General features: G+C 33.2%; 1 protein-coding gene and 1 pseudogene across 2 annotated transcripts in view; one reads left to right on the forward strand and one right to left on the reverse strand.

The window, feature by feature from the left end:
• The window catches only part of LOC107168710 (uncharacterized), a 35,627-nt gene extending 29,132 nt beyond the window's left edge, over positions 1-6,495 (reverse strand). Inside the window, exon 1 of one of the 2 annotated variants that reach the window (XM_089218699.1) lies at positions 3,387-6,495. In XM_089218699.1, the coding sequence (XP_089074825.1) occupies positions 3,387-5,334 (1,948 nt within the window). In that variant the 5' untranslated portion in view covers positions 5,335-6,495. The remainder of the gene's footprint in view (positions 1-3,386) is intronic. The other variant, XM_089218709.1, reaches the window with a different exon arrangement.
• LOC107170295 (uncharacterized) overlaps positions 1-24,035 on the forward strand; it is a 106,505-nt pseudogene that overhangs the window by 45,990 nt on the left and 36,480 nt on the right.

Genomic DNA, 24,035 nt, shown 5'->3' on the forward strand with positions numbered 1-24,035 from the left:
TGTTTACGTAGTATTCTCATAGTGGCATAGTATACAGAATGTACTTATAAATATTATGTTAAATCGAAAAGTGTGATAAGTTTTAAGGTGATAAGTTGTTTTACAAATCTGGAATTAAAAATACATATTGCTAATAATAAATATACTTATAGTAATAATAATGGTTAAAATTAATCATCGGATCGGACTATGATTAAATTTCCATAATCCGAGCAAGCTTATATTCAATTGGTATCTATTAAATTATTATAATATTGTGTATATGTGTATAGGTAAATGAACCACAATAAACATAACATTAAATAAGCTAAATTAAACATTTTTGCTGTAAGATAAATAAAGATGTATAAATTCATAATTTTTAGGCATGCGAATAATTCTACTGTCATAATTTCTGCTAATTATCATCGATGATACATCATTCCTTAATATAAAGCAAAACTATTATTCACGGATATTTTATACCAAAGTGATAAACGCATTTTTGTTGATGGAACATATTTCATTACGTGGTCAATACCTTTAGTAAATAATAATCGGAATTATGATCATTCTTATGTTAACCATATTATGAAGTTAGATTTTTATAGTCATTTTGCTAGTTGATAACTAACATACATCGAACAATAATTTATTATTTCATTGACGGGTGAAACGAATCTAAAATATTTTAATACAAGTATTTGTATGTCCATATATTATAATAAGGTTAGTGCACTAATGATTATATATAATATTGTGTGCACATTATAATATCTCATAAATAAATATTCATAATATTCGATTCGCTATGGGTACCTCACTTTTAAAAATTAATTAATAATTTTACTGGGAAAAAAATATAAAACAAAAACATTTATGATAAAGTATAAATAAAGATTTCTTATAACATTTTATTTTTATGATGCGTTTTATATTAGGTGTGTTAAATGCGTTATTTATTGAAATATTATCTAAACGGATCGCGAGGGTTTCACTTATATAATTATAATGTAACTCGCATAATATGATAAAATGAAAATTTAGGTACTCTATCTCTGCGCGATCGTTAAACCACGTGAATATATACACATTAGAAATCCTGAAAACTAGACGACCACGATCGTCCCCGTTAATAATGATATGACCATAATATTATTCGTATAACGACGTGACGCTTCTCGTGAATCGTGATGGTACCTCATTCGTCCACCGTGAAATGTGACCCGCCTCGACAAAATATTGTATTATCATTATTATTATTACTGTTATTATTGTTATTGTCACGATGACGCGGGCTTGCAGCCCGGCGCACGGAGCAAGGTGTACACGGTGGAATATTATAATATAATATTAATATCCTTCACAGCGCACCTGTCTTGGCGGGTAGGGTACGAAACGCGAGCAAGCACAATGGTGTTGTGGGTGTGTGTGTAAAAGAGAGAGAGTGGGAGAGAGAGTGAGAGGGAGTGAGATAGACCGAGAGGCGCCCCGGTGTGTAACGGATATACGGGAACCGCGACGATATTTTTGTTTTTGTGTTAAATATCTTCCGGTCACGTTATAGTAACACGTCTGTATACATCACGTCGACGTGTATTTAGTGTCACCCGTGTGAGTTCCGGACGTCGTCGGCGGCATCGTCGTCGCTGAAATAACTGCCTCTAGGTTCGTAGCGCTTTTTACTTTCGGGTTTCGTCGTCGACGGTCCCGCCCCGAAATATTATATGCGTTTTACGAACACGATCGTATACACTTTGATATGCCATATGGTCGTCATGCGGATATGGTATCTGTGTTGGGGACGTGCGTATAAAGGGAGAACGGAAAGGGTAGTTTCGAGGCTCGAGCCACACGCTAAAATAATTTCACGATGAAATTAAAAAAAAAAAAAAATTAAAAAAACAAAACGAACGTACTCTGTATATTATAATACACATTTACATCGTGCACACGAAGCAGTACGCGTAGAGAAAACTTTCAAACTCACAATGTAGGCATGGTGAAAGGATACAAAACGTACAGATTGTTGTAATTTAATTACGTGCGCGATTCAATTCATAAGGGTGTATAGCAATGTTAATTGCGGTGGTTGGAAAAATATTAATGATCGCAACAACGCGAGGCGACTTCTCCGGGGGTGGGGGGAAACTCCGGAATATAAGACTCTCGACATTACGGGATGGAATTATTAATTTTTATAATAATATAATATTATGATACCTATTGTTATTGTTATTTTTTTTTTCGAATCGTACCTGCGTAAATGACGTTTTTTATTTTTTATGAAATATTACAAAGCGATATAGCTCAACGTAGACTTGTTAAATATTAGAAATTCCGAAATTATTGTCGGTTTGCGCGTGAGAGGAAACATAATATCACGTGAGCGTGCACTACGTACCTACTGTGTTACGGTACAGTCCACGCTTAAGTAATAATTGACAGTAAACCGTCGTGCCACTAACGAAGTGGTGGCAAAATTAAAACCTTGACCCGGATGTCAACCGTGCCGGACGACTGGTACGGTGAACATCGCCACCGAAACGGGTTAAATGGTTCCTGGAAAGTGTCACCATATAACGTCGTGTCCGATTTTGGCCAAAGTGACAGCTGGTGCTCGAGGTCCTCGGGGGGGGGGGAGAGGGTTAACGCGGAAAGCAATCATCTAGCACTGTCGAGTACCATACCAGATGGTGGTGGTGACGGCTCGAGTGGCCACAGCAGAGTGGTGATGAGTGTGAGGGGGGGGGGTGTACAGGGAGCGTACACCCACTTTACGAGCAAAGCGATAGTGATGGTTAGATATTATACAATATTATTCGAATAGGTCGAAGGATCCGACACGACGATATAATATAATATTGTCATTGTTGTCAGATCGTTATACAATTATATTATCAAAGTACAATTAACTTTCATAATATAACTATTACGGACTTCCATTTAACAACATTCTCTGATAAACGAAATGTTTTTGAGAACTAAACCACATTGTAGAAACAGATTCATTACACGAATTTCTATGTTTGTCTTATTATTTAATCTTTCAATTTTTGTTGTCAATCATGAGACTTTGTGATATGGAAGTTTCACTGTATATGTGTAGATAAGATTATATTTCGAATCGTCGAGTGACCGCACTTTGGTCAAAATTAATGGTGGGGAAAAAACAAAAAAATTACAATATGCGTGAAAAAAGCGATTTCAAACGTCACACACACACCAGCGTGGCGACAGAAGAATAATAATAAATCGATAACCACGTGTTGTGTGCGTGTGGTGCGCAGCGGCAGCGGCGTGCGTATTATACATGTAACAATGTCAATAATAATTGTGCTTATTCGCTTAAACTAAAGTATGATAATATGTCAATAAGGTATTATATAATATTGTATCGTATGTACCGTGCATACCTGCCAAACGGAGGGCTGACATCCTCTGGAATTCGGGTTCCTGAAGCCACTTCCACATGCGGCGGAACGTCTCCCGACCGGATTTCAGCTTGGACCAGGGCTTGGGATTCCGGAGCAGGTCGGACAGCGTGCCCTGCGACCGGCACAGCACGCGTTGCGCGAATATCGCCTGCGGTATGCTGTACCGTTTCAGCTCGGCGCTGATCCGCTGCGCCAACTCTTTGGTGTTGATCTCCTCCATGTCGGAACCACTGGCGTTCGAACCGGACGCTGACGACGCGTTCTGCACCAGTACCGTGGTCGTGGTGGTGATCGATTGCGTCTTGATCAGCGTGGTCTGCTGTTGTTGCAGTTGCTGTTGCTGCTGCTGCTGTTGCTGCTGTTGTTGTTGTTGCTGTTGTTGTTGTTGCTGCTGCTGCTGCTGCTGCTGTTGCTGGTGCATCATCTGCATCCTCTGCGAGTGGTCGGGCGGCGAGGGCGAGGACGTGGTGACCACGACCTCCTGGGGCTGTATGATGGGGTGTATGACCAGCGAAGGCGAGTGCCTGGGAGACACCACGACGCCACCGGTGCTCCGTCCGGGGTGCGGCGTAATGGTGGTCAGTCCGTTGACGTTGGACAGCGTGGTGGTTCCACCGTAGCTGGATATCGGCGGCGAGTGCAGTGACCCCGAGTTTTGGCTGAGGTCGGGACTGTGCATGGCGTTGGACGCCCCCGATCGGCCGTTGGGCCCGATCTGCGTGTACGGCGAGTCGTAGCAGCTGTTCGGCGACGACATGCTCTTCTGCGGCGAGTTGAGACCACCTCCGCCGCCGCCGCCGTTTTGACTGTACGACGCGCTTTGTGGTGATATCGGTGAGCCCTGTTGCGGGGGCATATGATGCATGTGTGTGGGCGAATAGTGGTTGGGCGAGTGCATGCCCATCTTGTCGTACGTGTACGGGCTGTTGACCACCATGCCCATACCGCCGATGTTGTTCTGCATGACCGTGAACGATCCAGACACGTTGTTGGAGTGACCGTACACGAACTTGTCGGACATGGTCGATATGGGTGGCAGCGGTTGGAGAGGTGTGAGCGTGGCGTACGACGAGTTGGGGCTGTAACCGGGCGGCGACATCCTGCCGTTGACCGACGTGAGCGTCTGGTAGGTGGGCTCGGGTTGTTGCTGTTGCTGGTGGTGCAGCTGAAGCACGCTGTTGTTACCGGCCCCGGAGCTCCCTCCGCGGTGGTATTCTTGCGACTCGATCATGCCAGCCACGCTGACGGAATGCCTGGGGTTGAGTCTGGACGATCGGTTCGCCCGTTCGTCGTCCGGGTGGTGTACGATCACCGTGATAGTGCTCTCGGGCGGTTTGACGTCCTCGACGATGACGCCACCGGTTCCACCGCCACCGCCACAGCCACCTCTGACCACGACCGTACCGCCCACGCCGCGGCGGCTACCGCCACCGTTACTCTCGACCGGCGATCGGTCCGTGTTTTGGAGGTGGTGCTGCTGCTGCTGCAGGTGCGGATGATGTTGGTTCTGATGGTGGTGTTGGTGATGTTGGGTTTGGTGGTGATGATCCTGGTGGTGCTGCTGCTGGTGGTGTTGGTGGCCACGATTGTTTTGGTGGTGCTGCTGGTGGTGGCTGTTGTGGTCGTTGTGGTCGTCGTCGTTTTCGTCGTCCAAGTCGTCGTCGTCCAGGTCGTCTTCCGAGTCTTCGTCGTGCTGGACGGGTCTCGAACAACGTGCATGGCAAACGATCCTGCTGGCGGGCTGTGGCCGTGGCACTCGCGTGATGCACAGTTCGCGTGTCGGTGGCGGCTCGGCGACGGGGCACGCGGACTGCCGACCGGCGTCGACGTGCGCCCGCACGTCTTGCGGCGAATCGATTGTCTCGACCACGACTTCGTTGAGCGGCGACTCTGGCGCCATGTTATGAACGTTTTCCATCCGGCGAAGAACGTCCGCTCTCACTCGTTTGCCGGCTCCGCGTGTCTCGCACTGCAGTCGTAGCGCGCTCTCGCACACCACTGTCCCTACCCTCTGTCCTATGTATGTGTGTCTATGTGTGTGTGTGTAGCGTACTCTCACCACGTGTCGTACACTGCGAAGACTGTAATAACATTAATATTGTCAGCGTCGGTGGTCGACCGGTTGTGTCGGTAAGTGCGGGCGCACACGCACTATTCGGCGGTCCGCCGGTGCCGGAGGAACGACAACAACACTGGTGCGGCGTCCGAAAACATTTCGCGCGCGCTGCCTCTTACGCGGCGTGTGACGATTGTTCCGCGCGCTTCAGATGAGCGTTGTCGTCGTCGTCGTTGTCGTTGTCGTCGTCGTCGTCGTCGTCGTCGTCGACGGTGGTGGCGTTGTCGGCGTGCGCGCGCGCCTTACCGGCGTCGTGTTGGTTGCGCGCGAAATCGGCGGCGACCACTGCCGCGTACCGCTGCTACTGGAAATCCATTGGCAAAATTCATTAAGACCGATCGATGGACGCGAAAACACGATTCCGACGGGATCCGATAACAATTAACGATTCCGCAGCGGTATTGACGGCACGGGACGGGCGCCGCGACTGCCCGCCGTCGGCGGAGACGGGTGCATGTCTCGCCAACCCCGCGCTTACCTTCCCCGCGCCGCCGATCGTTCGCGATCGCGTTCGACTCGCCTTGTCCGTAACGCGCGCGCGACGACAACACTAACAACAGACAACTTCCGACGTGAAATATCAGAGCGTCTCGTCACTGTCGTGATGCGTAAAACAGCGGACGAACTTGATTTGCAGCGACGATATTATCGTTTGTTTTTATGATCGACGCGAAACGTTTGGACGTGGAACTGATGTGTCGCGTCCGTATCGGCAGTATCGGGGTATCGAGCGCGGTTCGACCGTGACACACTGAGTAGCTGCACGCGTGAGCCCACCGACCGCTTCGATCGGACGATGGATCGCTTTTGAAGCGTGTTATCGTATTACGGATTCGGGCGCTTTATCGTCTTTTATTCGGGTTCGTTAGAGATTTGACGCGCGAGCATGCGACTTCGTGGTGTGCATGCGGCGGACGCGACGCGCGGACAACGTCGGGTCTCGTATTATATTATTATGATAATATAATACGTCGCGTTATTATTATTACTATTTTTTTCCTCTACTGTTTTCCGGGGGCTTTTTTTTCTTTTCCCTATACAGTTTTGCCACCCTCCCACCGCCGAACGCCACGTCCCCTAAACAGTTCGCTTTTGCGGCGAAAGCGCGCCGGGCGGCTTGGGCCGGAGTTACGCGGCACTACACGCCGAACAATATATTGATCCGTTTCGGTGGGTAATTGAGCGCCGACGAAAAACCGAGTCGGCGGATAGTCGCCGCGGATCGTGGGTGGATGAGAAGGGTGGCGCGAAACACCCTCCTGTCGACACCGGCCGTACACTGTACACCGACAATGGCGCGTGCGCCTAAGTGCGTCGTGTATGTGGGTACACACGCGATGGGGTGACGGCGGCGGTGAGGGGAACACGCGCGTCGTTCACCCTATCGCCGTGTGTGCAGCTGGACACGCGGGGCGACCGACACACCGCACACACACACACACACACACACACTCTTACACGATTTTATAATACTCGCGCGGAGGGTTGGCCGTCGTAATATTATACACGCGAATATTATCATGCTGTGCGTGTGAGTGCGTGTGCTGGCGGTGCAGTGGCGAGTCATAGTCCCCCATAGTCACACGCACGCACGCACGCACGCCCGTCCACGCGCGATAAACATGAAATAATAAATATTACGTGCGGCGAAAAAACCGTATACCTACGCTGGGCCGCCGCCGCGATAATGTATTATATGAAATCGAAGTTCGCCAGCCGATATAACCCAACCGCGCGTCGCCGCCCGAAGCGTGTTACGCGTGCGGGCGGCGCGCGCGCGTGCGCCCGTCATGCGGAGGGTGGCGGTCTGTGTGTGCGTGTGCGTGTGCGTGTGTGTGTGTGTGTGTGTGTGTGTGTGTGTGTGTGTTTTCGATCGATTTTTCGATTTTACAAACGCGCGAACCGCCGTTATACAATAACGACCGTAATAATATCGCGCGCCCTTAATAATAATAATAATAATATGCACAGCGGTTGACGCTATATCGGTCTGCGGATTGCTACGATTGCTGCTATGATCGCCGTGTGTTTGGCGGGTGTGTGTTACATAACGTTAGTAGAATCCCGATAGAAAAAAAAAATCGATAAAAGCGTCCGACGGGAGAAAATCATCACGATAAATCAATCCGCGCGATCGATCTACGCGGGATAAACGATAATTACTATCGATAATATAAGCACCGACGACGTTCCGCGGTGTGACACTCTGTGATATTATAACATAATTTATAATTGTAAACTTGCAACCACCCGTGACCGCGTATGCGGTGCAAAAACTTACTCCACTCAAACTTTACGCGCGTCTAAAATTGTCATCGGGTTTCTGACGTGTCCGTATCATTTCGTTCAGTAACCACCTTCCGATAAAATGACTCATCATCCTTTATTGGTGCTTAAAAAAATTATATGTGTATATTATGCATATTTATTTTAACTGGTTTATATACCAGGTGGTTACTCCGTGTGAGTAAACTAATTGGTACCGGAAGCCACGTGTGTGGGGAAAAATCACCCGGCGGTCGAACTAAAGTTGCACCTAATATTTTATTACAATTATTTCATATTTTAATTTATTTTAATGCTTTGGTGAAAAAGTCGAAAAATTTAATTTTTTATTTAATTATTACCAAAAAAATTGACTATGGCCATTTTGTAGAGTTTATTTTTCTGAAAATAATGATGTTTCAACATTTTATTTTCATTGATTTCCTGATTTTTAATTTTTTTTTTAGTTTCAAGAAAATTGTGAATTATTGAACACCATATAGTGTTATCAAACATGTGACCTGCCGCGCCGCGCACGTACGGCCGGCCGAACACTTTTTCAGTGTGCCTAGTTATAATCATATTTCATTTTTTCAAAACCAGAAAAATGATTAAAAATCAAGAAATTAATGCGTGATCCTCATTATTTAGTGAGATGTTGCAATGGGTAAATCCTCGCGGGACACCCTGTATTTCATAGATACCTATCATGTTTATGTCGGGATAAGTTTTCACCCCGAGCGATTTAACAAAAGTGGTACAAGAAACCACGCGAGGGGTCATAATATAGGGTCATACATCATCCGCGGCAGGTGATGCGAATTGTATGGATCTATAATAATTTGGTACACACCGGATACGATTTTCTCTTGCTGGTGCACTTGACCCATGCGTATCATTTGTAGGAGCCTAAAATGCCCAAAAATGAACCAACTGCTGCGACACCTGCAGCAGCAGCGCGAATAAGACAAATATTCAACCACTTTTTAAAAATAAAAGTACATGGTTTTAAGAATAGCAGTGTCGCATGTATGCATAACAAAATTATAAAATATTAAAATAGCGATTACATACGAAGCTGAAGTCAATCAAGCCGAGTCAACAAAATTACAACGACTATAAATACATATAAGGCGGCGTCTGCGACGGGAACGGGACATTTGATTCATTTCGCTTATTGTCGTAGCTATAATGGCCAGTATACTTGTATTACGTTTCTCTTTATTATTTGTTTTTGATATATTTTATAATATTTAATTCATTTTTTTTTTTTAACCTATTAGTGTTACTTGTTTTTCCTTACACTTATTTTAGAGTTTTATTACTTGTGCGCACGGAGACGTTTGTGGCGAATAACACTTTTGGAAAAGGTAGTAATAGACACTGTCGTATATTTTACTTTCTCGTTCAGTATTCGTTATCGTGGTCAGTCGAGAAAGAGTAAGACTTTGCCTAGGTCAAAGATATCTCACCCCCGAACATCCGGTTCTCGTTATGGCGGTCACTAAAAGGAGAACTTAAATAAACTCATACAGCAGGTATCATCAATAATTTACTCGTTTGACGGTTTGGGAATCGGAAACCGAAATATATCTGTTATATTATACGTCAAACATTTGCGTGGCGTATAATATACGGCAGCAGTGTTTCTGTAATTCTGTACAAAAATTGATTTTGCTAAAGTGTCATAATGTAACGCGTATAATATTTAAGTGCATTCAAAGTATATGTCATAAATTCAATTCTTATTTTTCGAGAGGTTTTTGGAGATTTTTGTATGCTCTTCCTATTTATCCCACTTTGCGACAAAGATAATATAATTATACGTTATAGTCGTCAATGACGCGATACCTATTATTTTATTATAATGTAATTTAATAACAAACCTATTACTGTTTATATTAAACGTTCAAGGTTCAAACAACGTAACAGTCGACGACATAAATTTTCTAGCTTTGACGTTTGTAAACAGTATAAAGTGCACCACTCCGGATATCGAACGACGTTTATCGTATGGACACTTTGTACGTAATTAACGAACAAATCGAACAAAATAAAACTTTTACCTTAATTATTTCACAAAAAAGTTATATTATATTAATATATTATGACGTTTTACTATTTATTATATTTAATTAACCATCGACTTTATGACGATATAATTATTGTTGAGTTGCGGATTATATTTTAATCGCCTCGTTTTTTTTTTTTTTTTTTTTTACAAGAAATGCATATTTATACATTTTTTTAATGCTCGTTTTTATAGACTCGCGATCGTAGCGTAAACGGCATACATTCGACTTTTCTTATGTGCTATAATATATTCATTCGGTGGAGCTCAACACTGTCTGATGGGACGAGTTTCTTATAGCTGACGTTCAGTTATTGTACATATTTTTATATCATCGAGGGTGAATCATAATTATTATCGAGTTTTTGATTAAATACATCGTTATTAATCGTTTGTGCTTCGTGAGCAATAACCAATTACATCTATTTTTCTAAGTATAAAAACAACTGTAGTTGTTCCATGACGATGAATGTATTATTATTTACATTTTTTAGTTTTATGTATTCTAGCTCGTTTTAGACGCCAAAGCCATGATGGCTGCACGTGGGATCACTATTCACTGCTGGGATACCCATACCTGGTAGTATAATATTGCTTTGAAAACTAATCCCTACTAGTACAGGTATTGATTTGAGAACTAAAACCACTGTTGTCATATTTAAGGGAGCATTAATTATTCTATATCAATATTTATTATATTTTACCACAAAGTTTATTATTTATTTAATTGATTAATCATTTTTGGCATGTACCTACTACTCATATATTATGCATATTTTTAAGCTATTTTTTAATACTTCATTTTTGGTGCATATATTTTATTATTATTTGTGTGTAAGCGATTAAGCCGCAATGATTTAGCTATAATTGATCGATGATGAAATTGAAAAAAAACACCTAACTATATATCAATTATTACAATATTGATAATCAAAGCATCGGTTAGGTAGATAGTACACTAGTACAAATTATTACATAGCTATTATTGTTTCATGACTGTAAATCTATAATGATATTTTCGTCTGTTAAGATATCAAAAGTCACGTATATTGTGACTTTTAGATTCTGAACGAAGTGATGAATGTATTGATTTTACAATGATGTGTGTTTTTTTTTTTTTTTTTGTGTCTATGTACAGCATCACTAGTCGAAATAATGCTTCGATTTCAAACTTTGGGGGTGGTTTCCGATGTAAAATTGAAGATCCTTGGTGCATTATAGAGGTCAAAAGTAAACATTTACCAATAGTTTTCAAAAAAATCGATTTTTTATATGGTTGTAATTCAAAAATTAATCACTGTAAATACATGAAATTTTCACCAAATGTTTATGTTAGTGATATCTATATACAGTTTGATTTTCAAAAATTGTTGACTTTTTGAGTTATTTATAGACAACTGAAATTTTCGATTTTATGAGAACGCTACTTTAGTAAGTAACTTAACTGCTGCGTTAGTTACTCTTTTTTTATATATTAAGTTATATAACCTTAAATGTAAACGAAAATTATAAAAAGTAGTTAAAATTGCAGTAAAATTTAAAAAATCGCTGAAATTGCATTTATTGCAATATAATTTTTTTTTTTTTTTAATTAAGAGTTTAACGAAACATATTTTAAGCTTACTCAGCAATAAATATAAGAATTTACAAAAACATGCAAATGCGACAACTTCACTGCCCTAGTTATTACCTTTCTATCAAACTTTATCAAAAACTAATTAATTTTTATTTATTAACATAATGGTATAATAACTTTGTTTAGTATACTTATTTAAAATTTTTTTTTTCATAAATTTATAGAAACGTCGTAACATACATCTAATATCCGAGTACTTACGTTAATTAATTTTTAATTCATTATTTTTATTATTATTCATTTAATAATAATATTGTGTAGTGTCTATTGAACTTAAAGATTGAACGGTATATTTATCTCGACTAGCCATCCATTGTATGCAATAATTAATTATTTTATGCAAAGTGATATGTTAAAATAATAGTACATAATATGCAAATAAGAAGTGTACCTGTGCGGTAACAGTAACGTAAAATACAATATTAAAACGTTTTATAACGTTTGCCCATAAATATTTCATCTGACCCATTCAACCGCGTTTAAATACATTATAATATTATATAGTACTATCAATGATTTAAATAATTTGGTGCATTAGCTTTTTTTTATTTTTTTATACCATAAATGCAGATATTTTCAATATCTTTAAAATTAAGTCAGAATTAAAAATAATATAACAAACTTTTATTAACTGTGACGCATGAATATTATCCAATTTTCAATTATAGATTTCGAATGGTTAATAGTTTTTTATTCCAATGTTAGTAACTATTAAAGAAACTTAAACGAATCGATTTTCAATACACCGGGTTAACCGTAAATATTATTTATTTATTTTCGTAATTTTATGCAACGTCATCTTCGTTGTTTTTTTCATTATTATTTATTATATAATAAACTCAGGGTATTTAAACCAGTATCAGATCACTAGTAATCAATCTTTTTACAATAAAAAAAAAAATACTACGATATTTTTCTATAATGTAAATATTTCAAATCAACTTAATTTTTACATGCGTAATTCTTTGTATTTGACTTTTTTTAAGTTATTTATAGACCACTGAAATTTTCAATTTTTTTGAGAATTTTTTTTTGATGTGTCGGTACCATTTTTTTTTATAAGCGTTTATAGTTCAAATTTTTACGAAATCTGTAGAAAATGCGAAAATTTGCAAGTAATTATGAAGCTGAAAAATCATAAAAATTTTTGTGTTTATGACTAAGGATTAAGAATACAACACTAAGTTTTCCATAAGTTTTCCTTCAAGTAGCTATAGAGAAATCTCGAAGCGTCATTATAGAAAAAATTTGAGGTGTGTTTGAATTTTAAATTTTTACGAAATAGCGTTCCGATAACGATTTATCCTGAAACGATTTTAAATATTTGTTAGTATTCAAGAAGTATAAGTCGTAGATACGTAAAAATTTTATCAGTTATTTAGATTGGCATTTTCTTTACATGATTTAATTTTAAAAATATTTTGACTTTTTTTGAGATAGACAACTGAAATTTTCAATTTTTCTGAAAAATTTTTTTGAAGGGTTGATAAAATTTTTTTGGCCCTATCAAAATACATGAAAATTGAATACAAAGTTCCTCATTAGTTATTCTTATAGTAATTAAAAATTTATAAAAATACATACGCACAATTTTATTTTATTAGCATTTGAAGTTAAAATATTGACATAATACATAAAAATTACGGAAATGTTCAAATTATCTTAGATAGAAATTCATAAAAGTTTTTCTTTTTAATTCTAAGATTTGAAAATTTAATACAAGGCTCCTGTCATATTTTTACAATAGCAGTTGAAAAATAAAATAAATATATAGGCACAATTTTATTTTATTAGCATTTGAAGTTCAAATATTGACTTAATACATAAAAATTACGGAAATGTTCAAATTATTTTATCCTAGAAATTCATAAAAAATTTTCCTTTTATATCTAAGATTTGAAAATTTAATACCAGGTTTCTAAAATATTTTTACAAAATTTGAAGCGTCATTATAGGAAAAATGATTTGAGCGTTCAAGTTTTAAATTTTTATGAAATCGCGTAATGATAACGATTTATCCTCAAACCAGGTATTCGTATATAAAAGGTATTATGAATTATGATAACTACATGATAACTACATTAATCGATTAACCATGCCTTATGCAAAATGCGTCTTAATTGAAAAATAAAATATTTGTTTCAAAATAGAATATATGACAATATTTAAATATAATATATCCTAGACTGACAAATCATCTCCGTTCAGAATCGTTTTTCGTATACAATGATACCTATCATTGCATTCAAATTTAATCCCATCCATTACAGTAACCTACTGTACAGCAGAGCGACATCCACGACTTACCCGCTTTTTTTTTACTATTTATTCTAACCGTAGATTTACAGTTACGTTATTATGACTGTTATTATTGCTTGGCTGCAGATTATATAATCATATTTCCAATTTAAATGTAAATTTCTACATTTTTAAAATGCTTATTTTTTATGAACTCATTGTATTAACGGCATACACATTTGAATGTTTTATTGATGACATTGTAATTTAATGGGGTTTAACATTGTGTGATTGGACGAGTTTCTAGTCGATGCCCATAATCGTTCGCTGTATCCCTATCATTATACCATTATTATCGAATTATTATCATTGATTTTACGATAAGATTATACATCGTTAAATCGTTTGCTTGTGCACAATAATCAGTTACATCTTACATGACATCTAAATTTAAATTCGACTCTTCTGTAATGTTGAGCGTTATTAGTTTTACGTATTCAATCTTATTTGAACGACAAAGCCGTGGCTTTACTATAGATCACTATTATATACGTACTATAGAGTTAAGAATGGTAGTATATTACTTTGAGAAATATAATATTAGCACCAATATTTTAATTCTACAACACTTTATTTTTAAATTTAATCCACACATTTTAGTAGTACCTACGTGAAACTATATTATACATTTTTAAACTAACATTAGTATTTATTTTTATCATTTCTTGTTTGATGAATATTTGAATATTGTTATTTGTGCATAAGTGTGGTGGTAATTATACATTTATCGAACGATTACACACGGCACGCAAGTATTGAGCAATGAAATAATTGGAAAAAAAAACTCATATTTTAACTATTAAAATACTGAAGATAGTTATATACGATTGTTTGGCAGTAGGTAAATATCATATTTTTAATATTTATTGTCGACTGCTATTAAAACGTTTAAATTGATAATTAAATATTATGATTTACTTTTAATATTTATCGTCGAAGTTTTCTGATAAAAAATATTAATTTTTTTAATTGTTAACGTTACAACTTATACTTTGGGCTGAAGATTAAATTATGTAATTGTATTTTCTACAAGAAATGCCTATTTCACGATGAACCATAATTATCGAGTTTTTGGTATGGCGTATCGTTTAATCTTTATTCGCCTGCAGGCATACAATTAACAATTACATATTTCTTAAGTTTAAATACAACTATTCTGTGATGTTGAGTATTAGTTCTATGTATTATTCAAGAGCATATTTTAGACGTCAAATGCCAGGGTTTTGAAAGGGGTTGCTACTGGAGCTACACCAGGTAATAAATTGTTTCGAGAACTAAAACCACTGGCACTGATCATAATATATTCATATTTAAGGATAGTTACGTCTTTGATATCAGTATTTATGTATTACTGCAAAATGTATTTTTCATCTAGCTAATCGTTTTGGGAAAGTTTTACTCGTATAGTTGGATGAGGTCTGTTCAAAAAGTACAAAGGTTTAACTTTTAATAATTACGATGTTACATATTATTTTAAGATATCTCTTTCAAAATACTCTCCTCCAGGCGATATTCAGTGGTCCAAGTGATCTTCCTATTTTTAAAAAGTACTTTATTGGAACTGTTCCAAAGTTATAGCTTTAAGGTATGTTGTCGTATTCACCTTAATATCCTCTATATAATAATAGATGGTTGTTAAAATTATTAATTTTTTGTTGATAATAATCGTTATTAAAAAAAAAAAAATGTGAAGAAAAACCTAACTCCTATGTCAAAAAAAAAAACCCCTAAATATTTAAACATGCAACATAAAATTAAAGATTTAGATTGATTGTAATATGATACATATTCATTTCTAGTTGGCCGTTTTTATGCCATTATACGTAAAACAAATATGCAAATACTAAAGTCGTCTGGCCTACATATTACTTTCTTTATTATTACACTCAGCACTTATAAAATTTGTCTTTCGTAACTCAGAAGAGCTTCAAAATTACATAGGTAGTATTATAGTATATATTTACCTATATATATTGGCGCTGACATTTAAGAAATATTTGATTATTATAATATAGGTACAGAGTAAATTTCATTTGGTCACACTATAATATTATGTGAGTTCAACATATACCTAAGGTATAATTACCTATAATTCTTTACCAATGTTATTTACAATAATAGGTAGGTATTATTTTGTTTACAAAATGATTTATTAAAAGGCATATTGATCATTACTTATTCACACTTACAGTTACGGATCGTTAATAGTTGTAACCGCTGTGATTGTAAATATTGTTAAATAATATATTTATACACTTACTGTTGCATGTGGTATTAGACTTTTGTGAATTATTTACATAGGTACTTATATAAAAACTTTGATCTGTGTTTATTTGAAAATCATTTGAACTGCAGTTCGATTATTAAAATGTACCTATAATACTTTATGCATGTATGGTTCGATTAAGAAAAGTATAGCTACAAACCCGTAAAATAATATTATAATATCTGCAAATCTTTGAGTAGGTATATTTTCGTTACACGTGGCATTACGAAATACCATATTATTATTATTATAGCCATACCAACTCGTTGGGGCGAATAAACACTTCTCAAGAAAATATGTATCGTTATATGAATGTGATCAAAGTAATACTGTGGTTAAAACACGTAATACTAACACCACAACCGACGGTTCACTTTGCCCTTAACTGCGGATATACAAACGTAATATATGCAACATTACGTTTTATTATATTATATATTTTTTTCCTCGGCTAAGAATTAAGTTTTATATTCGTGTCCTGGTCATTTCGTTAAATAGGTATATTATTAAATTTAATTATTCGTATCGGTCTGTTCATTGGATGTTAGCGATTCATATACCGTGTAGAGCATAATAGGATGTATATAAGACTATTTGGAGTACTTGGCATTTTATTGCATCGCCTCGCCAATTTGATATTAAAAAGAATCAAATGAATTTTAACACAAATATCCTAAAAGTATCTGTTTTAACCGAAATGTATTTCGATATAATAAACGTTATGAATCGCATGCCAGATAATTATTTTAATACCATCAAAATAAGGTGATAATTATCAGTTAACACGTCTCTTAAATGTATTTTAGTCGAATTTCTTAGTAGCCATAAAGATAATTTACCAAAATTGTATGATATAATTTGGTTTATCAAAATATCTTATAAGATTTAATGAATGTGTACATACAATTCTATAAGACATTTTGGTTAATTAAATATTAAAAAAAAATTTTTTTAGTGTTTCGAATAAATTATTAAAGTAAAATAATAATATTTGATTTAATAACTGATATTTTAGATTCTGAGTGGAGCGATAAATTTTTTCATTTTCCAAAAAAAAGTATCTATTTTCTGCTACGCCACTGTAAACATCTGTGAAAATTTTAGGGTAGATAATTGCTTAGAATTTCAACTCTGAGGGTGGTTTCAGATAGAAAAATGTATTTAATTTTTAATTGTATAAGAGAAGAGAGAGGTTTAAAGTAAAAATATTATATATAAGTACAAAACTACTTGAATACATTAAAAAAAAAAATAAGAAAAACGGAAATAATTAATATATAAAACCTGATTCGGTGAAATGGATATCGTTTTTGAAGAAATTTTGAATGGAATAATCGTTAAGTAATACATAATTAATACAAATTTTTGTATTAGAATTTTTTACAAATGATTTATTTTAATTTTAAAGTGCACTGGCAAAGTAATCTCAATTATTGATAGAATTATTTACATTTTAATAGTTTACAAATGATAACATTTGTACAACTATTTACAACAAATTAAGGAATTTTACTCACGATAAAATATTCAATATATTTTGACTGTTTTTTGGATATATATATCTATTTGACATATTTTCAATCTTGTTTTAGTATTTTTCTGCTATAAACGTTGATAAAACAATTTTTGATCGAAAAACATCAAAAATTGATTGAAATGTTCTATATTAGTTTTTTTATTTTAGCTAAAAAAATATATTAAAAATGTATAATAAAAATATCTTTTATAAGTGCTTTATTTATCGATATTTTAAAATTACTTTGTAGTTGAAAATGTTAAATAGACATTCCTAAGATTCGAAATTAAATGCAAAGTTCCTTATAAGGTTATGTTGTTAGCACTAAAAATAAATCTACAAATACAAATATTGTTATAAATATTAAAATTTGATTAACATTGTAAAAATACCTGTTGTATTGTCACAATTAAATAAATAAATAAAAATTTGATGAAATTGATTATTCAGAGGTAAAATAACGGTTTTTCAATAAAGTTCTTTAAAATTTTTTTCTATTTTAATGAAGCGTTATATTATTACCATTTTCTATACATATTTATAATTTTCTAAATATTCTTAGTAAAATGAAAATTTCCAAATATTTTAGTTATTTTCTGTAAATGCCTATACAATTTTTTATCTAAGGTTAAGTAAGGTTATATTCTAAATAAATAAAAATGTTATGTTAGTCATAATAGGTAGGTACAACTCCAGTGTAGATTTAAAAATCGTGTAAGTGGCCAACGCTTTGCTGTACCATCATTAAGTGTCTAGAAAGTCACTGTATTGGATGTGTTAAATTTGAATTCAACCATATAAAATCATTGTACACGAAACGATTCTGAGCGAAGACCGTCTGTCAGCATATAATAAGTAGGCATGTTTTATGGTATTATTGTGAATAAAATAATTTAATTTACTATTAGGCATGGGTAGTTGATTAGGCAGGTTAAATTAATTTTTGTCGAACAAATTGAATTTGAAGTACGTACCTATACAATATAATGATTTGCCTGCTCTAAGACGTTCAAGTACTTACAAATAACAATTTAAAATTACAGCAAAATAACTAAAATCGCTACTAATGAATCTTGTCAAAATTCGAACTTAAAACTACTATAACAAAAACTGATTTTATATTTTTAAATTTGTTGGTTACAGAATGGACTATATTTACGTGGAACCTAGTTTAAACTTTGGTTTTGATTAAAAATTGAATATTTTATAAATTATCAACTAAAAAATGATTTGTATCTAAATTTTAAATTTGATATATTTTGTCAAAATTTGAACTTTTAATGTTCATAAAAAATCTTGCTTTTATTTTATTTTTATATATTTTCAAGTTGATATTGCAATAACGTGTAAGAAGTCCTGGATTAAATTTCCATACTTTTTGACTAAACGAATAACATTTTAATGACATTGATAGAAAAATAAAAAATGTTTGTAAAAAAGCTCAAAACTAGTCAAAATATCTTGGAAATTATATCAAATACAGGAAGAGATGTGAAAAAAACATAAAGTTTTAATTTCAAGTATCTAAGGTTAGGTTAGAACGACAAGATAAGAAATTCGTTTCATGAGAAATTGAGTGAATATAAAATGTAAAAATTTGAATTTAAAATGCTCATAAAATTAATATATTGTGTATTTACGCTTAATTTTTTACGATTTCCACTTACAATAACTTTTAAGCACCTTATATTGTATTTTCAAGATTTAAATCTAATAAAACAATTTTTATCGACATTAATTTAAAAAAAAAACTAATCAAAGTAGAACATTTTATATTTCTGTAAATAACTGCTTTAAACATGAGTCAAAATATTTGGAAAAATTAATGGTGTAGACATTAAGCTAATATAAATCTTCAGTGAAAATGTTATGTATTTTTTTACATATTTTTAAGTTACACCAAAAAGCAAAATTGAATTTGTCGAAAACTGATTTTGATTTCAGAATTCTGGTTGTTTCTTAATTTTTTGAATACTATTGAAGTTGAAAATAGAAGTATATTTTTATTAATTATCATGTACATCGTAGTAAAATCAATACATTCATTGCACCGTTAGGAACTAAAATAAAGAATATGCGGTTTGTAACTTTTTATTTATTTTTTATTTTAAAACCACTATAGTTAACAACTATGATAACTTGACAGTTACAAAGATTTGTAACTTATTTTATAGATTTTTTAAAGTATTAATCAAATAAATGTTTGTATAAATATAATATGAGTATATATAGATAAGCATAACACATTAAAAAAAATAAATGGCAGTATTTAAGTTTTGAATATTTGAATTTAACTCCTAATTAAGCAATAATGTAACATTACATATAATAAATACTATGTACTGTTTACTAATATCATAGTTGAATATGATATCTTTTGTTCAGCTATAATATTGATAAACAATAAATTAAAAGTTCAGGATGAATACATATTGTTATTGGAACCCCTTTATAGGATCCCAAGCCAGGGTAGTCCGTTCTATATCGATTGCCAATGGTTGACCTCTTAAACGTGATATGTAGGTATAGGTTATAAGGTACCTAATATGTTTTCTAAAGTCTTATAAATATATTATAAAATTACTAGAATATTAATGGTAAACCCGAAAAGTACATAATACGAACTGAAGTTTACATTTTTAGTAATATTTTATTTTCACCATCGATTACTTCAGTTTTATAAATTCTTATTCTCTACATACTTTTTGTTTCAATTGTAATTACCTATTTAAAGCTATATATTTATTAACGATACTAATTACATATGAAAAATTAATTAAACAAAGTGTATATGATTATAATATAATTTATATTCGATTTTATTTAGATTGGATAGGTAATGGATAAATTTTAATATCTAATTTAACATCTATATTTATGCTTTGTTTATATCCGAATTTTAGGGACTTGACTTAAACATTGGGAAGGGGAGGATAAGTACTCTTATTGAATCATAAATTATTAACTAATATAAATTTAATCAATTTAATCGAAGTAAATATTGTGTTTGGATTTATATTTTAATATTATTATCATATTTATATTTTAAAATCGTGGATTATTGTGGTGTACCTGTCCTTACTTACATGTGCTTTAATTTGTAAAATAAATATGTGAATTAATTCATATTGGATTAGTATAATATCTCTGTGCCAAACTCTTAATTTTTGGGCGATCATCCAATGTTTTTGAAATTTTTGTTCAAATCAAATGTTTTATAATATCAGATTGAGAAAAAATTGTATGTATATTATACGCGAGTACAACAATTATGTACTAAAACTTTTATCATAGAACAAACAGGTAGTCATCATTTAAAGTTTTGTTTAACCATGTTAGTAAAAGTGCACAAGAAAGCAGTATATTTTTTCATAATATTACATACCTACTATCCAGCTTTAAGTTTTATAATTTTAAATAGGTTAATTTTTATGACAACAATTATTTTGTAATTATAGAATCATTATTTCATGTAAATAACGTACAATACTTTAAAGTTTATTAGTTAAGATAATATTATTAACTTTGAATTAAAAACAAAACTAGTACACCTAGATGGTGAATAAGTATTTAATTATAAGATATAATATGACATAATATGAAAATCACGATATTTAAAAAAAAAGTCATTAAAAAAAAATTAAATCTCCCGGTTCAAGTTATTTCTCAAATAAAGCTTAAAATTTAAACATTTTGTAAATTATATGATATGAGTATTATGTATCTATAGTAAATAAATTAACCCCAAAACCGTGGATTAAAAAAAAAAAAAAAAAAAAAAAAAATGGGAACTTGTTTACTATCTTATGTGAGTTATGAGTAACGACTGGCACTGGAATAAAATTGACGGTATACAAACATTTATTTGTCCGATGTTTTTTTTTTTTTTTTACTAAGTTAAACATACGGTGGTTGTTTGATACCGAAATTTATTCATTCATTACAACGTAAATGTACCACAACCTGGACTAGTTATCGGTACACCGTGTTCGACCCTTTTTAGATTAATAATGGTTATAACAATACTACCACCAGGTGCAACGTTACAATAGCATCAATGGGTCATTGCACTATTCAAATACTAACAGCTAAATCTACAGATCAGTATTGTACTGTTTGTCCAAAGTCAATTTTTTTTTCACATTATTTATTTAATTATGTAAAGTAAGTGACTAAACTATCAACGATCGTTATTTTTAATTTTTATATATTTTATATTATTTATATAGGTACCTAGGTAATTACGAATTTATTCTATAAGCCATTTTCAACCGTTAAAATACAATAATTCATAACGTATATGATATATACATATATTTATAAATTTATCCACAATATTTATAAAAGTTTTTATAATTTGTACAGTATGAATCAAATTAAAACTTATAATAGACATAAAGCAAAATCGGTATAGGTATAATTTATCCGTCGTAAAAATAATAAATGTTATTCGTATACAACTTCTTTGTTAAATAATATATTACCTAAAGCAAACGATAGGACATTTTTTTTAAATCAAATAAAAACTAGTAGTATTTAATTGAAAAAAAAGGAAAGCCTAAAATAAAGAAAAGATAAAGTCACTTGTGTTAGATACTTCACTCGCTTCGCTAACCTTGCGCGGGTTAGTGATTGTTGAAAATGTTCAAATAAAAGAAAGAAAATATTAAAAAATTCAATACCTACGTGTGGATGAAGTGAATATTGTTTCAGATAATAATACAAATTATCACGAAATTTGAAATTTTGATTTCATTCGATGAAATGAAAAACGTGTCAAAAAACCTTTATATCATTTAACGAATAAATGTATGCAAAAATAATCAATATTGTCAGATCCATCACACACGTTGTAGCGGTTACTTTACGTTAGGTTAGATTGACCTAATGAAACCTACCTATTTTTAGCAGAAAAGCAATTGCCAATTACTGTTATCATGGAAACGTAAGTAGGTATATGTGATTTTAATTTTGTGATACAAGAAATATATATGTCAAAAACTGTATGTACCTATACAGTTCTATTGTGACAGTAATACTTTTATGTTTAATCTTCCGTAAAGAAGTTTTACTTCAAAAACATATTAATAACAATATGTATCTACTTAGTATTAAGTACCTACATATTATAGCATACGAGCTTTGGTTTGTATAACATTGTAATACATGTATAATATTATTTATTCATAAATAAAAAAAAAATGGTTTTAGAAGAGAATAATGAGGTATTATTTTGTGTTCTACTTGGTTACATTTTACATGATATTAAACATTAAACGTTAAATAATAAACCATAAAACTAATAAAATACTAAAATTTCTTCAATTTATTAATTAAATTACTATTGGTTCATACCGTTCATAGTTAATTTATCAATTAAAATTTTTTTATAAATATAATAATAACCATATAAAAATGCAATATGTATGTTTTTATTTTTTTTTAAATTTCCAAAGGGATAGAGTAGTTACTTAGCCACATAACATTAAGTATGAATGTAATGGTAAATGATTGAACTGAATAAACTTTCTGATCAAATAATTAAATGTTAAAATAATATAATAAAAATGTTATACTTGGTACCACTTAAAAATCTCAATTTTCGACAAATATTGTATACAAAATAAAATAATTAAAAATAATTAAATGTTAAAATAATATAATAAAAAAAAATTATTCAATAATAATAAAAAAAAAAAACTATGGAAGTAACCCCTGTTCTATAAGTTCAAAGCAAATGGCAACAGTGCTTCAAAGCTGCAGATAAAAATCGTACGCAATCGTGTTTTACCGGACTTTTCGTGTTATAAAACTGTATAATGATAGTATAATGATAGTATAATGATAAGTATAATATTATAATATAATATAAGTATAATGATTAGGAGGAAATTATGCGTATAAATGGTACTCATCATACATTATGCTTATTGGAGAAGGTGAAGTATTTAAAAGTGTTCACTACCCCAAATATTTGCTGTTAGTTACGCCACTGATAACACTAACATTAACATTTGGAAATTTCATGTATTTACAGTGATTAGTTTTTGAATTACAACCATATGAAAAAATCGATTTGGTCGAAAACTGGTTTCGCGTAAAAATTCCCGTTTTTCTGTCATTTTTTTTGTTTTTCTCGATTTTTTTGAAAACTGTTGGAAAATGTTTACTTTTGACCTTTATAATGCACCAAGGATATTCACTTTTACATCGGAAACCACCACCAAAGTTTGAAATTGAAGCATTATTTCGACTAGTTATGCTGTACTCAGACACACACAAAAAAAAAACATACATCATTGTAAAATCAATACATTCATCACTTCGTTCAGAATCTAAAATAGACACCTCATTGTAAAACAGTATTACTACTTAAGCTTTTCTTTAGAATTTTAGAGGAGGTTAAAATCTTACAAAATTAACCTTGAAAAAATAAATATAGTTTTTCAAA

Source organism: Diuraphis noxia, unplaced genomic scaffold (assembly GCF_037042655.1).
Source record: "Diuraphis noxia isolate RWA-SAM2 unplaced genomic scaffold, SU_Dnox_SAM2 contig0001, whole genome shotgun sequence".
NCBI classification, from domain to species: Eukaryota; Metazoa; Arthropoda; class Insecta; order Hemiptera; family Aphididae; genus Diuraphis; species Diuraphis noxia.